Source organism: Eretmochelys imbricata, chromosome 5 (genome assembly GCF_965152235.1).
Source record: "Eretmochelys imbricata isolate rEreImb1 chromosome 5, rEreImb1.hap1, whole genome shotgun sequence".
Taxonomy (NCBI): Eukaryota; Metazoa; Chordata; order Testudines; family Cheloniidae; genus Eretmochelys; species Eretmochelys imbricata.
Window position 1 is genome coordinate 120,304,765 of NC_135576.1, and position 15,368 is coordinate 120,320,132.

Below are 15,368 nucleotides of genomic sequence, written 5' to 3' on the forward strand. Positions count from 1 at the left end.
GGTCCATCATATTCTATTTGTAACTTTTTGCTTATAAAGGAAATTTTCCATTATATCTTGCATCAATAGCAATTCACTAATATGATATAAAAGTATAACCAGATTATCATACTTCACATCATATTAGTGAATGCTAATATGATACAACAGCAAATGGCTTATGCAATAGAACTTATACATCTTATTATTTCAGGAATACTTCTGTCTGTTCTGGGTCACTCTAAAAACTGCCTCTGAATGTAAGTGAACTAGAGTCTTTACAAGTTTAAATTCCACTCAAAATATTCTAAAATATTTTTTCACTATCTTTTTTGCCTTCCTACTTTTATTATGTATTATGCTGCTTATACATTATGTAAATAAAATGATCGGGTGATAAACCTGATTTTTGCTTCTGTTTTTTGTGGGGGATTTAAATACAGGAATGATATCACCAAAAATATCCATACTGCCAGGAAGAATACATTTTGGATATTTATGTCCAATTCCTCTGTTTACTCCCCACAAACCTATCCCACAGTGATCCCCAGCTGTTTTATGGCCATTTGTAACTGGTGTAAATTAGAGTAGACTGAAGGATGCTCTCACTTATGTCGGGTAATTGGCCTTCTGCACAGGTGACCAAGGAGCAGAGAAATGCAATGGCGGATTAAAACCAAAGTTGTACTTCAACCCACACCCTTGTGTGTTCTTTAGCCAGAGATTGGGATTGGGACTTTAGTGGCTAAAGTCATATTAAAAAGAAAAGGCGTACTTGTGGCACCTTAGAGACTAACAAATTTATTTGAGGATAAGCTTTCGTGAGCTACAGCTCAGCAGCCGATGAAGTGAGCTGTAGCTCACGAAAGCTTATGCTCAAATAAATTTGTTAGTCTCTGAGGTGCCACAAGTACTCCTTTTCTTTTTGTGGATACAGACTAACACAGCTGCTACTCTGAAATAAAGTCATATTGTAATTTTCAACAAATGATGCAACATAGCAAAGGAACAATGTGTGCTTAATTCAAGAGCAAAACCATTTGGGTTCATATGGGGTCCTTGTTTCCTATTTGTGCAACTGCTGTTTCAATACAATTGGATGACTGCTGTTTCAATACAACTGTATGTCCATATTTAATTGATGTATCTGTACACAGGTAGATGTGCAGAGTGAGTAGCACCTTGGCTCTGCCCCCCACACCTCAAAGGTACCTGCCAGCCCAGCTGGGTTGGCATAGGAGAAATCTGTGCCTAGTAACAAGCTTGCGTAGATTACTTCACCCTTGGAGCAAGTGGGGAGCCAGCAGAGAATCCCAGGGCTATTCCTGAGATGGTGCAGCTTCACACCATCCTTTACTCATAAGTATTCTCAAGTGGAGAGTCAAATACAAAATTTCCTGTCATAAGCCAACTCTTGTTTAAGTAAGGTAGTTTTATAATTATTGCTCTAAAGTAGTTTTGATTGTTTAAAGAACTTGCTTAAATTGTTAACCTTATGATTCTGTTCATCTGTATTACTCTGCACCCACTTTAACATCTGATACTGAAGCTCTGTTATTTTGGGACTGATTTCATTCTTTTTCTGCCTGCTATACTGTATAATCTCCAGCTGCCTCCAAATATTATCCAAACAGGAACCTAAGACACTTGTATAGATATCCTTTGCCTTGGACAAATACCCTGTTTAAAAACCAAAGCAAGGAACAATTACTTAAATTTGACATTCCAAAAACTGCACTGGCAAAAAGAGAAAGAAAATGGTAAAGATTTCTATTTGATCTGCACACACATTTTAGCTACATGTGAAGGCAACTCACAAAGGAAAGCTGAAAATTTAGCCAAAGACAGAAATATGTGCAGAATGCCCCCACTAACCAGACTTTGGAACCAGTTGTCATGTAAATAAACCTAAAATCGTAGGTAGCATACTGGAACCTGAGATACCAGAAAATTGAGCTGTTACACTTAACCAGCCGAGAAGCTACCAGCTAAATCAGGCTTTTTCTTATATGACACATTTTCCAAAGTTTAATCTTTTAATTATTTTTTTAAAAGTGCACTTACAAGATAAATGTGACACATCTGAGTCCCTACTAGTTGGCTCATATTATTTCATATATTTCTGCTATCTGTAACATCCCTGTGTGATGCATACTGTGGATCAACAGTGAACCTAAAGCAGGCCAAGAAATGGAGAGTTATAAATAAAATATGTATGTATATATGACTAGTTTCCACTTATTTATGTGCTGAATGCTACCACAGCCTGACTGGTGGGGACATATAGTATTTCCGTGCTTGGCTTGATTTTCAAATTTCTTTTGCAGTTCACCTTCAAACATGCTGACGCCTCAGAGAACTCTTAGAAAAACATTATGGGTAGAGATAGTTCTGTTTACATATTCTATTTTCTGCATTCCTCTTCCCCATCATTTATTACTAGAGGCATTTCAATGAAGACATAATCGCTTTTTTAAGAGTTAATCTGATCCTGTTGTTAAGCTCTACATGAAGTCATAACTTTGTAGAGTGTAAATTTTTCATAATAGAGATCATAGATGCTCTAAATTCTGATAAACCTGTGTGTGAAATTACAATAGGTAGATGTGGAAATGAATGTGTGACAAATGGGATTATGACTTCAGGGGTGAAATTAGGAGCAGATGAACTGTTATGTCCTGATCCTTATCTGCATATTACTAAAAAATGGAATAATCTCTGAGGTTAAGGGCTATAGTTCGGCCTTTAGTCTTTGGTATAGCTTTACACAGGTCCAAATGTGTTAAATAATATTCCACGTTTGTGCTTGGACCTGCCCCACTCTTCGTATCTTAGACTCAAAGGAGTAGATGGGAAACTAATTTCTTAGGTATAAATTATTACAAACGCACAGCATAATAAACAATGCACAAAGTCTCAGAATGTCAGCAGGGAGTTGTCTGCCTATATATCCTTTTTATATGTTTGTCAGCTAACTTGAAGATTCACATGCAAAATTCAGTGTTCAGGGAGACTGAGCAAAATCCAGACATGATGTAAGTGGGTGCAACTCCCATGAAAGATTACTGGCCAAACTTTCCAACTGCACAAACCTGAACACCCTTGCCCTGTCCCTTCTCTGAGGCCCCGCCCCCACTTACTCCATGCCCCCTCCCTCTGTTGCTCGCTCTCCCCCACCCTCACTCACTTTCACCAGGCTGGGGCAGGGGGTTGCAGTGTGGGAGGGGGTGAGGGGTGCGAGCTCAGGGAGAGAATTTGGGTGCAGGAGGGGGCTCAGGGCTGGGGTGTGGGAGGCAGTGAGGGGTGCTGGCTCCGGCCAGGTGGCACTTACCTCGGGAAGCTCCTGGAAGTGGCTAGCATGTCTGGCTCCTAGGCTCAGGGGCAGCTACGTGGCTCTGTGTGCTGCCCCTGCCTGCAGGCACTGCCCCTGCAGCTCCCATTGGCTGCGGTACCCAGCCAATGGGTGCTGTGGAGTCGGCGCTCGGAGCAGGGCACAGAGGCAGTGCACGGAAACCCCTGGCCGCCCCTGTGCCTAGGAGCCGGACATGCCAGCCGCTTCCAGAAGCCACGCAGAGCCAGGGAAGTAGGGAGCCTGCCCTAGCCCTGCTGCATCGCCGACTGGACTTTTGACCTATTAAAATCTCCCCGATTGCTTTTAATAGTCACCAGGAGATTGAGGCCGATTTCGGTAGACTCCCGTCCAATCCAGGAGGGTTGGCAACCCTAAATGAGTATGTAGAAATAGGCAGGCAGACAGGGAGCAACTCTCAAGAAGCTGTAAGTTAAGGCGTGATAAGTGTTTAGTTACACCACACAATCAAAAATGACAAAATATGAGAGAGGGATTGTAGAATTTCATGGTATATTAATTGTCATTCAGTGGCCTTTTGGATATTGCATTCCATGTTGCAATGACAATAAAGAGAGAAAACATTTTTATTGTTAAAACTAACCTAATGCTGTGTCCAAGCTACACATTAATAGGAGGTCTCGAACTGTTACCAACAGATGCACCAGAGCAGCATGTTTGAACAACATTATCTCTTTCTCACTATTTTTACCTATACAAAGGAAAAAAAGTTTTATATATGTATATATGGTTTGCACAGAAACATCAGAAGCTACACTGGATACATTAATTCATATAAAGGGTCCTGGCATCTCAGAACATTAGTCTCCCACAATGAAATATATATATAAATATAAACATGTCATTGCTGTGGATCTCAGCAAGGCAAACACTGACTGTACATGAAGGAAAGCAGAAATTTTGCCTACCTTTTCTTTCTTTGAGCTCTTCTATACTAGTCTAAGTTACTTGGGTTATGTATCCTCTCATACAGCAGATGGAGACAGATTACTAAATCTTTTGATGACATCTTGCCTCTATATAGAAAGGTCTAACAATCTTTCTGCAACTGACTATTTCAAAGCAGTTCCCAAGAAATCAAATTGATTCCATCCTCTGATAATCAGTAAATAACTTTAATACAGTGATAACATGAACTTGAATTTTCCAAAGAAACTTTGCATTAAACTTTGAACCAGGGGTAATCAATTATTTTTTTGTCAAGGTCCAAATTTCTTGGTCAAGGTATAGTCAAGCTCCAGACTCCAGAAAAAAAAATAATGATAATAAGTAAACAAAAAGATTTCAGGGTTTGTTCAAAAGCATCTGGTGGTCTGGATTTGGCCTGCGGTCCACCTATTGACTACCCTTGCCTTGAACCATAAAAAGACATTGTTTTTCACTGGAGATTATCTGGGCTAGTATATAATACTTTAAAGGAAGAAAATTAACAGAGAGGAAAAATGTCCTCTTTAGTCTTCTGTACTATGCCGGATACTTGAAACCTCCCCAAGCAGCTCACATAAAGCTACAGGAGGGATGAGGATTTGACAGTCACTTACCACACTCTCCTGTCAAAGACTGCCTCTATGGAAGCCTGTACATCTATCCTATAATGCTTGGCAAAGGTGTAAGCTGGTGCCCAGGTGTCTGCGTGCCTTACAAATCTCTATTAAAAACAGATTCCTCACTTTCTGTCCATAACAATCGTACTAAGTGTGCCTTAAATGTTTCTGATAGCATCTTCCCTATAATAAAGTAAGTTTTCCTGCTTAGTACCGTAGTCCACTTTCAGGCAGTAGATTTGGAGTCTGGTTGTTTTCTAATTTGGCCCTTGGTTCAAAATAAATAGTCTCTGTGATCCATTGACCTCTGCGAGCCGCTCTATGTAAATTTCCAGAGACCTTTGAATGTCCTGGTAATGAAGTCTTCCTTCATTCAGATACTTTGGATTGGGGAAGATTGTGAATAAGGTAGAATCTGCTACTCAGAAAAAATGCCTGAGGAATCTTAGGCTTGAATTTAGACAGAGCTCTTGTGAAAAATCAAATACAGCTCTTTTCAAGAAAGCACGTGCAGCTTTCCCACCATTCTAGCCAAACATACTTCTGTAAGTGCCCATTCCTTGGGCCCTGTCTGGGCCCAGTCACGACTGTTATTTCTCAGCCTTCCCCTCATGACAGGTTCTGGGCCTGGGCTCTCACAGCATCAGGCTCCCTTCTTAAAACTTGAAAGGGCAGTCTGCCACTTGTTGCCTCTTCAGTGTGGGCAAGACGAGCTATTTCAGGGGCCAGTCTTGGGGCAGACTCTAGTTCTTTGAGCAGACGGGGACTGCTGAATCTTCTCCAACTCTTCCCGCAAGAACAGCCTGTCTTTAAAGGGAAGGACCGGCAGCCTGGCCCTGAAGGATTGTTCCACTGCCCACTATTTTAGTCACAGGAAACTCTTTACTGACACAGATAAGGCCATGTTTCTAGCTGTCATGTGGATTGTAGCATATCATTGCAGACCAGTGAGAGAGCAAAGACCATAAGTGGGAGCACCATGGCTAGGTTGGACCATAGTATCTGATTTCCTGGGACCTGTTAAATTTCTGAAATCATCTGTCTTTCATAATATATAAACACTTTGAATTAATCTTGAATTAAATTGAAGACTCTTAAGGATCCCTCACTCCTTCTGTTAGGATGATCCTGTAATGCTACACCTACTCATCTTGAGATTGTTGTCCTTTTTGTGATTCCCTTGATGGCAATATATTATCCTTGGGTTCTCCCTGAGATTTCTGCATCCCACAAACTGAGAGATTAGTATTATAGCTTGCTTTTCTTGTACCAGTCTGCGGCCTCCCCATAAATGTTCCTTACTAACATTTTGTCACTATATTTTGGTTTTAAATTTAGAAAAACATATTAAGCACAAAAAGAAGTAAACTTTAGAAAACTGAAGTTTATCACATAAACTGTACTGTGAGATAATACAGAAACTAAAGATGTATGTAGTTATCCATCAGAGCTAATTCGTAATCACGGTGGATTAAGCCTCGAAAATCCATCTAAAATACAGAGCTCTAAAGCAGTTTATGGTTTCCTGAGAGGATGCTTGTATTCTTCTGGGGGTCATTTCATTTATACATGAATCTCCAGAGTTTACAGCCTAAGAATCCTTATTGAAGCACAGTGGGTATTTTTTCGAATCCCAGATCAGCCAAACCATGTGGTCCTGCCTTAGCCTACATAGTTTTAGTAACGTGAATGTTCATAGCTTATTTTGCCAGTTTAAAAAAAAGAAAATTTAAGGGATCTCTTTACTGCTACAGTGATGTGTACATTTACAAATGCCAGACAGGAGAATAAGTAGATTAGAATTAGAAAAAAATGCTTAGTCATTCGTCATTTAGGTCCCTTTGGCCACAGGGACTGTGACCCTAAGCACCCCTATATTCACACTGTAATAATCTTTGTACGGAATATGCTTTGTGAGGTATCATTTGAAAACTAATAACTCACTGCTCATTAATATTTTTGTGCCATGTATGTATACAGTGTGTATTAAGAGTTATGCATCTCTGCTGAAATTATGGCTGAAGTGTGTTTAAATGAGGCATGTCAGGCGGTGCTGATAAACAGGTCTGCCTGAGACAAATGAATGTGTTTGCTTCCCTGGCCAGCCCAGTCATCTGGCAAAGACAATGACGATCCATTTTTATGTATTAGGCAAACAAAGCTAACAAGTGGGGAGGAGACAGTATGGTGACTACACCCAGCGGGAGAGAGAAGCTTGGGTCTGGGTTTTACTTTTCAAAGAATACACTGCAAAGATTTAGGGACGATCTACACGACAAAACCACGACAACCTACAGATGAAGCTGGCCGCTGCAGCCCTGTGATGAAGATACTTTAAGCTGATGGGAGAAAGTTCTCCCACTACCTCTGCCAGAAGCGGTAGCGATGTCTGATGGGAGAAGCTCTCCCACTGACATAGCGCTGTCTACACAGGGGGTTAAGGTTGGTATAACTATACCGCTCAGGGGTGTGGATTTTTCACCACCGAAGTAAGTGTGTAGTGTAGACCTATTGGTCTATCAAGATGAGGGGAGGGGGCTAAACTTCAAGTGATAAGCAATTGAATCAACTGAGGGCAAGTATACACTTAAAATGCTGCATGGGTGCAACTGCATCCATGCAGCTATGCTGAGGTAGCGCTTTAATGAAGATGCTCTAAGCAGACAGGAGACAGCTGTCGCGTAGGCGTAATTAATCCACCTCCCCGAGGGGTGGTAGCTATGTCGGTGGGAGAAACTCTCCCGCAGACATAGTGCTGTGCACACAGCGGGTTAGGTCAGTATAACTACGTTGTTCAGGGTTGTGGATTTTTCACACCCCTGAGTGATAATAGTTATATCAATATAGGTCTGTAATGTAGACCAGATTGTATACAATATTACTGTATTATAGCAGGCTATTGCATGAGATCTTTTATTAATATCATTGTGAATTGTATGTATTAACACCTTATAAGGAATTATGAATACTTATTAATATTATACTGTACAGTCTGTGACCCAAACAAGTATTCATAATTCCTTATGTTGTGTTAAGACATGCAACTAAATTTGTTATTTCTCTGAAATGTCCAGGAGAGGGCTGGACATTGCAGAACACAAGGTCTTGGGAAAATCTGGGACTGGAAGTGTGTTGGGGTCACCTTGCTGGTTGTAACCAAGGCTGGTGGAAGCCAGAGTGGGGCTGTAAGGCTGTAGACAGACTGCTGGGGTCACAGTTTCTGAACCAGGGTTGGCTGTATAGGGTGCCTGCATGTTTGTTGCAGACTGTGAGTGTTCCAGACTGGGAGCTACTGTAGCAAAGTATTGTGAGGCACTCAGGGTTACTGGGTTAAGAGTTGATAACCGCTTCCTGGCTTGGAGTATACCATGAACTCCATGACACGGATATGACAAAAATAGCCACTGACCACAAAGAAAAGGACAACAAAAACATACTGGTGTTTTTCTCTGTAAATTACACATGTGGGAATGTCATTTAAACATTGCCTACAATGTATGATTAATCATGACCAACATTTCTGAAGCATGTGAAATTTAGATTTGGATTGGAATACTGTTTAGTATTCTGATATTCAAGTTATTAAAAATAACATGCCTAACTAGGACTGTATTAATGGAGACCTTTTGGAAACAAAAAAGCAGGTCTGTTACCATCAGCCCTTAAGATGGGAAATGCTTGAAAGTTTGTGAATAATTTGCCAGACTTATTGAACCACGTTACATCTGAAATCAAATCAATTTTATAGATGAAAAATACAATGTATTTTACCTTGTTTAAAAATATCACAGATCACTTTCTCCTGCTGTTTTAAGAAAAATCTAGTGTGATCAAATTTAACTGTGGCAAACCTCCAATTCACTGCGGCAAGTATGCCAAGATGCATCAACTCTTTTAGAACAGGAGTGGCTGTTGCTTCTAACAGATGGTATGCCTGGCACTGGCTTTCTGGTTAATACAAACAAACATACACAAGATAACACAATTTGGTTAAATATGCCACTGTTGGATAAAAGTACTCAAGTGTCTTGTAAAACAAAAAAGCATTATTTTCTTCAAGAGATCTGCAACATGAACTTCATTCTCTTCACATTAGTAATTCTAAATAACTTCTGGATGGCTGTTTAGTAACCCCTTATAAGGGAAGGCCTACACTTAAAACTCTCCAGTGATGCAGCTGTGCCACTGTAGCACTTAAATGAAGATGCTCTAAGCCGACAGGAGACCACTCTCCCATCTGTGCAATTAATCCACCTCCCCGAGAGGCGGTAGCGATGTCTGACGGGAGAAGCTCTCCCGCTGACATAGCACTGTCTACACCGGGGGTTAGGTTGGTATAACTGTTGTGAAAGTGACCACTCTCTTTACAATGGGTATGATAATCAAGGTGGGATAAGCTATTACCAGCAGGAGAGTGAGTTTGTGTGTGTGTGTTTTTGGGGGGGGGGGTGAGAAAACCTGGATTTGTGCTGGAAATGGCCCACCTTGATTTTCATACACATTGTAAGGAGAGTGGTCACTTTGGATGGGCTATTACCAGCAGGAGAGTGAGTTTGTGTGTAGGGGGGCGGAGGGTGAGAAAACCTGGATTTGTGCTGGAAATGGCCCAACTCGATTATCATACACATTGTAAGGAGAGTGATCACTTTAGATAAGCTATTACCAGCAGGAGAGTGGGCTGGGAGGAGGTATTGTTTCATGGTCTCTGTGTATATAATGTCTTCTGCAGTTTCCACAGTATGCATCCGGTGAAGTGAGCTGTAGCTCACGAAAGCTTATGCTCAAATAAATTGGTTAGTCTCTAAGGTGCCACAAGTACTCCTTTTCTTTTTGCGAATACAGACTAACACGGCTGTTACTCTGAAACCTATAGTTATACTGATGTAAGTCTGGAGTAGACCAGACTGAAGGCTCTTTCTACATGTAAAAGTTAAGTCAACATAGCTATGTCAGTGTAAAAAATCCACCCCTTGACCAATGTAGCTATATCAACTCCACTGCCAGGGTAGATGCAGCTATATTGATGAAAGAATACGTTGGTCAATGTAGATACCATCATTTGGGGGCGGCAGTATTCCTATCTGAATAGAAAAAACCCTTTTGTTGGGTACTCACCCACAAAAGCTTATGCTCCAATACGTCTGTTAGTCTATAGTTAGTGCCACAGGACTCTTTGCCCCTTTTGTTGGTGTAGGCTGTATCTACATTACATGGCTGCGGTGGCATAGCTGTGCCAGCACAATCTCCATAACGTAGACATACCTTCAGATATAACTGAGTTTTCATGAGATCCAAGTAGGTGACAGCAACACAATAGTCTGAAGAACTCAAATAAACTGCTGATATTGAATTAACTGGAAGGCACGACCTGTTTCTCAATGGGATACCTAAATCTCTTGAGTATCAATTTTTTCTTTTATGTGCTTAACATTATAGTTGAGTTAATCACATCAACAAGGTTAAAACTCTATTATCTCCTATGTTCAAGGGTTTATCATTTCATTTTTAAAATATCTCAAGCTGACAGGTAAGGTTGCCAGGCTGGGCTGCATTTCAATTGCAGGTCTCACTACATTTGGTCATTTATGCCCTCATAATTATTAACTAATTAGTTAATATTTGTAAAGTACTTTGAAGATGTGGAGCACTATGTAAGTGCTCATTCTCATCATCTCCAGTTCTTCATGCTTTGTCAGGGTAGATCAGATGCTATATTGTTTTTGCTACTTGGTGTAATTTCATTCATTCATTCATTGATGAATCATTTTCTTTTTAAAGGGCTTAATATTTCCAGTAAGGTATCATAATGTATTATTAATATTTCATTGTTGTTAAAATGTTTGTGTTTGTCTTTAAGTTCTCAATATTGGATATAGCTTATATCTGACTGAGAAACTCTTTTAATTCTTTCACGTATGATGCGACCATGGTGAAATATAGGAATTGTTATACAACAGTCTGCATGAGCATAAAGGTTCCCATATTGAATTTTTGCAGGATAAGAGCCGTAGAGAGCAGTGAATAAAATGGATATTGGTTTTGTATATATGGATATTATTTAATATAAAATTGCAATATTACAAAAAAATAAACAGACCATTCAAAACAAAATTCTATACCTGATGCTTGAATTTTGACTGAGATGCTGCCTTGATTCTCCTGTTCTGTTTTCTCTGTCAATGTAGCCTTACAAACAGCAGAACTGTCTTGCTTAAGAACTTCTGGACATTCTTTAATTTCCAGTGCTAAAACATTGGACGTAGATTATGTAAAATTATCACAAAACAAATCCACAGAATAAGTAAATTCTCTAACACGTTCCTCCACTTGCTAATTAAACATTTCAAATTCAGGAGGCTCCTGTGCCACAGAACAATAATTGTATATTTTACTTTGGAAAAAGAAAGTGAAAATATTTTATATTTTCTTTATTTCCTCCAAGTTCCCACACTTCCTCGCTGCAGCCACATGATACATTGGTCAGATTATGTTTGCCAAAAAGTGGGCGCTGTCAGGTCTGAATGGAATCAGACACCTCCCCTATCCATACCCTATCCATATCCTGGCAAAGTTGAGAAACTGCTCGAAGCTGCTTCTATAGCCTATTGTTTGTATAAAGGAAGATTCCTACATGAGCACCAAGGCAGGGAAACTGCCGAATGAAAGAGCATCTGAGAGCAGGAATTCAACCGGACAGGAAAGATCAGGAACACTGGAAATAGGGTAAGTAGGAGAAGGGCTGGAAACAGTTTACTTAAAAGAGGTCGTTCTCACTCCCTTCATCTTTACTTGTAGCTGCACCTCAGCATCGATCCCTTCTGTGTTTTTTTTTCTCTTTCTCCAATACAAATAAGAAGTCACAAGCTATCCTAAGGGTCCCCCAGCATCTCTGTTCCCCTCTTCCTGGCAAAAGAGGAAGCAAGTGGCAGATTTGGAGCTAGCAGCCCCCACTTCTTGGCAAACTGGATCGATCCCTATCTCATATGGCTGCAGCTGTGAATATGAGACACTTGGGCAAAATAAAGAGGGAAAAGTAAAAAACTTTCCATCCCGCGAAGTTAAAAGTCAAAGTTCATATTCTACTGTCAAGGAGCCTACTAAATTAGAAAAGTTTATTAGGGTTCAAAATTATGCTAACCAATTACTTCTACTAGTTCTCTCCTAAATACTAATTGGGTTAAATAGTACATATAACTGGTGTCTATAAAAATAACCCACAACAGCACTTGTAATTTATTGGGAGACAGTAGGCCTTCCGCTAAAATTGGAACCATACTTTCGAAGGAATTGACATAAAATCTACGTATGTTTGGATAGGCTAAACATTTATCAATCATCACTAACATACAACACTTGAGGATCACTGTCTACATTTACTTGTTTACACTATACTGAACTAAGCCTCTATCCATAGTACTACTCAGAGATGCAGTTCTAGTTAGAATTCACTAGATGGTAACATAAGACCTTAGTTCATGTGTCTTGAGTTTGTACTTTTAGAACTGGGGTTATCAATTTCTCAAGACCTGCATATGTATCAACATAAAACAATAATAAATGGTTTTATTTTTAAAATTTTATTAAAATGTCTTGCATATTGTTTTTTTAATTATGTAAGGATACAATTAAAATCCATATTAATCTGTTACATAGCACCACTTCATGCTATTATAATTAGTGCTGCAACAGTGTTTATGTTACAAACATTTTCCAAGGGATATATAACTCAAGCATAATCTGTGTTGAAGCTCTGCTAACCAGGGTCTGGGTCCTGCAGTATTTTATTTTTTAGTGTGATTCTACTCTGAAAAGTGACTGACCTAACATTTCATTGTCTCTCAATGACTTCTGTAGCAAAGGTGGTCAATTTATAAGTAAAAGTTTTTTCTAAGTGCCAGTCCTGCATACTCAGTCTATAAGCTAAGTTTTCTTTTCGCAGATCATCAGCAGTGATAACAGATCTTCAAACCATATTCTGTCTTCACAGACAACTGTTCAGCCTCATTGCATCACTGGGTTTGCACAGGTGTAACTAATTGGAATAGTTCTGCTGGGATAAGAAGACACAGAATATAGCTCCCTCTTAACTGTGCTAGCTCTGCAGGACTAACAAGAGTAGTAAGCAATAGAAACTTACTTTTGTCACAAAAATCACCAGACTTGACTCAGAACATGTCGGGGGAGCAGACAGTCTGAGTAAGAGGATACCATTTTCTTTTCAGAGTGGAACCAAACTTTAATGCACACTGTCTAAAAAAACAACTAAAAAGAAAAATACAAAATAAGTACCATGGATGAAATACTGGATCCACTGAAGTCAATGGGACCAGGATTTCATCCCATGTAATTAATTCTATTGACTTGAATGGAGTTATACTTGATTTACAGCAGTGTAAGAGAGCAGAATTAGACCTAAAATTACAGGACAGAATGGTTCACCTACCCTCTTTCTGCCTATCCAAATTAATTTTTTCCTCATTTTGGATGAACACGTGTTTAGATCTTAGCATGATAAAACTGTTCAGAAGGTCAGAATCATCGTCACATTGTCTAGACTGTTTGAATGGTAGAGTCTTCTGGCTTTTTGTTGAGCTGTCTGGTTCAAAAGATCCTTCTTTACAGTTAAGTGAGGCAGACAAATCTTTTCTTTTCTTTTCTTGATATAAGAAATGCACTGGTCGTTCTGTCTCACTGTGCTGATTTTCCTGTCTTGTTAGCCATTCAACAGATGTATTTGCATCACTTATGTTGACATGAGGTGCAGCTCCCAAATGTAATGGAGGGAATGGGCTCTTCTTTTCAGGTGAGAAATGAGAATTTGTTGTTTTGTCCCAGTGATATGCACTGACAGAAAGCAGTCCTTGATTAGTAAGGGAACTCTTCTCTTCAAGCCACCCTAAAAGATAAAATTAGTTTTCTCCATTGCAATTTTGATTACTCCTAATAGAATCTACTGTTCTGGATAGAATATATAACCCAAGAATGTTCTTGTCCAATCCAATTGAATAGAACTCTGCAGAGTTCTTTTCTGATTTTTTTCTTCTTCCTTCCTTAGGTTGTTAGAATCCACTGCTGGCATGTTTGAACTGATATGTTATTCCCACATAAGAAATTCCAAAGTTGAGAAAACAGAAAGCTCCAAAGCCGTTATATCAACTCCGAAGTGAAGCTATACACAATTAACTTATAGATGGTGATAGATTTAATGCAACCTAGCATGATGGTTCTATCACCAATGCAGTCTGCCGTAGTGTCACTGACATTTTGAGAACTTGTTTGACTTTCCCTTTCAACCTTACATGAAAGAATGTAAAAGACGAGCCTGTGACAAGCTCAGAAATTAATAAAACACTAAATAAGCACAAGGTGAGTCTGCCCAGAGCAGTGGCTCCATATTAGAGGAAATCAAAGTTAAAGGTAAGAAAACTCTTACTTTTTACCTATGCTGGATCCACTGCTCTGGACAAAAACCATAACTCATGGAAAGCAAGCAGGGACCATAATCCTCTTCACCAAGTAAGGAAGGTAATAAAATAGCAAACAAATGAAAAACGGGTCACTAAAACGAAAGATCAGAGGTACCTGTGGATAAAGAATAAGGAGTGAGGGTGGGATCCACAAAGATACTTAGAAATCCAAGTCTCATTTTTAGGCACCACTGCGATCAAGAAAACTCCCACTAGGCCACAACCTAACCCTGTACGTGCCCAAACTCACTAGGTGTTTTAATTAAACAATTCAATACTTAAATACTATTTGGCTAGAGAAACAGTTACTGACTCTATAGCCTAGTGGTTAGGAAAATCACCTGAGAGGTGGCAGAAGGAAGGGGGACTTAAACTGGGGTTGTCCCACATCCTATCCACTTGGCTAAAGATTGTAAGGGAGGTCCTGCTCCTCCCCTTCCATTTTGTTTCAGGTCCTGCATGCATCTTGGGTGGCTGAATGCCTATTTTCCTCCAGTTCGTGGCTTGCTAGCACAGTTAGGTGCCTCCATGCAGCCTAGATTTAAGAGCCTATCTCTGAGAGAGGGGCAGGGCTTAGCGCACACCTCTCTGCTCAGTATCTCCCACTGGCTAGCTTAGGTGGCTCCTTGCCTTGTGTGCTGGCTTAGTGGACTGCAATCTATGGTGCCTCTCTCTCCTAATTAATTGTATAGGGACCGTAGGCACCTAACTCAGGCTTTAGGGATTGTGGTGTTCTTGTGATTTTTCTAGGATCCTGCTCCACAAATGTGTTTAGGTTCCTAACTTCCACTGATTTGGTATTAGCATTAGAACTATGCTCTATTAGAGGACTTTCCCTCTCACTTACGTTCTCTTCTCCTAATATTTTCCTATTTTCTTCTGTTACTGATCCTTTACTAATCCTTTGATTACTGCAAAAAGGATGGACCAGAGACACTTGTAGGCTGATGGTATGAACTGCTAGACCACTTTGTTGCACTATTTATGGGCCTACCAGCAGTGTTCCTC

The 15,368-nt window shown here is 39.9% G+C and overlaps 1 protein-coding gene across 1 annotated transcript in view; it reads right to left on the reverse strand.

The window, feature by feature from the left end:
- Positions 1-15,368, reverse strand: part of SHOC1 (shortage in chiasmata 1) — a 117,847-nt gene that overhangs the window by 44,275 nt on the left and 58,204 nt on the right. Inside the window, exons 12-16 of the mRNA XM_077818051.1 lie at positions 13,337-13,789; positions 11,013-11,138; positions 8,665-8,841; positions 3,933-4,040; positions 1,472-1,659 (exon numbers count right to left, since the gene is read on the reverse strand). Coding sequence (XP_077674177.1) covers positions 1,472-1,659; positions 3,933-4,040; positions 8,665-8,841; positions 11,013-11,138; positions 13,337-13,789 — 1,052 coding nt within the window. The remainder of the gene's footprint in view (positions 1-1,471; positions 1,660-3,932; positions 4,041-8,664; positions 8,842-11,012; positions 11,139-13,336; positions 13,790-15,368) is intronic.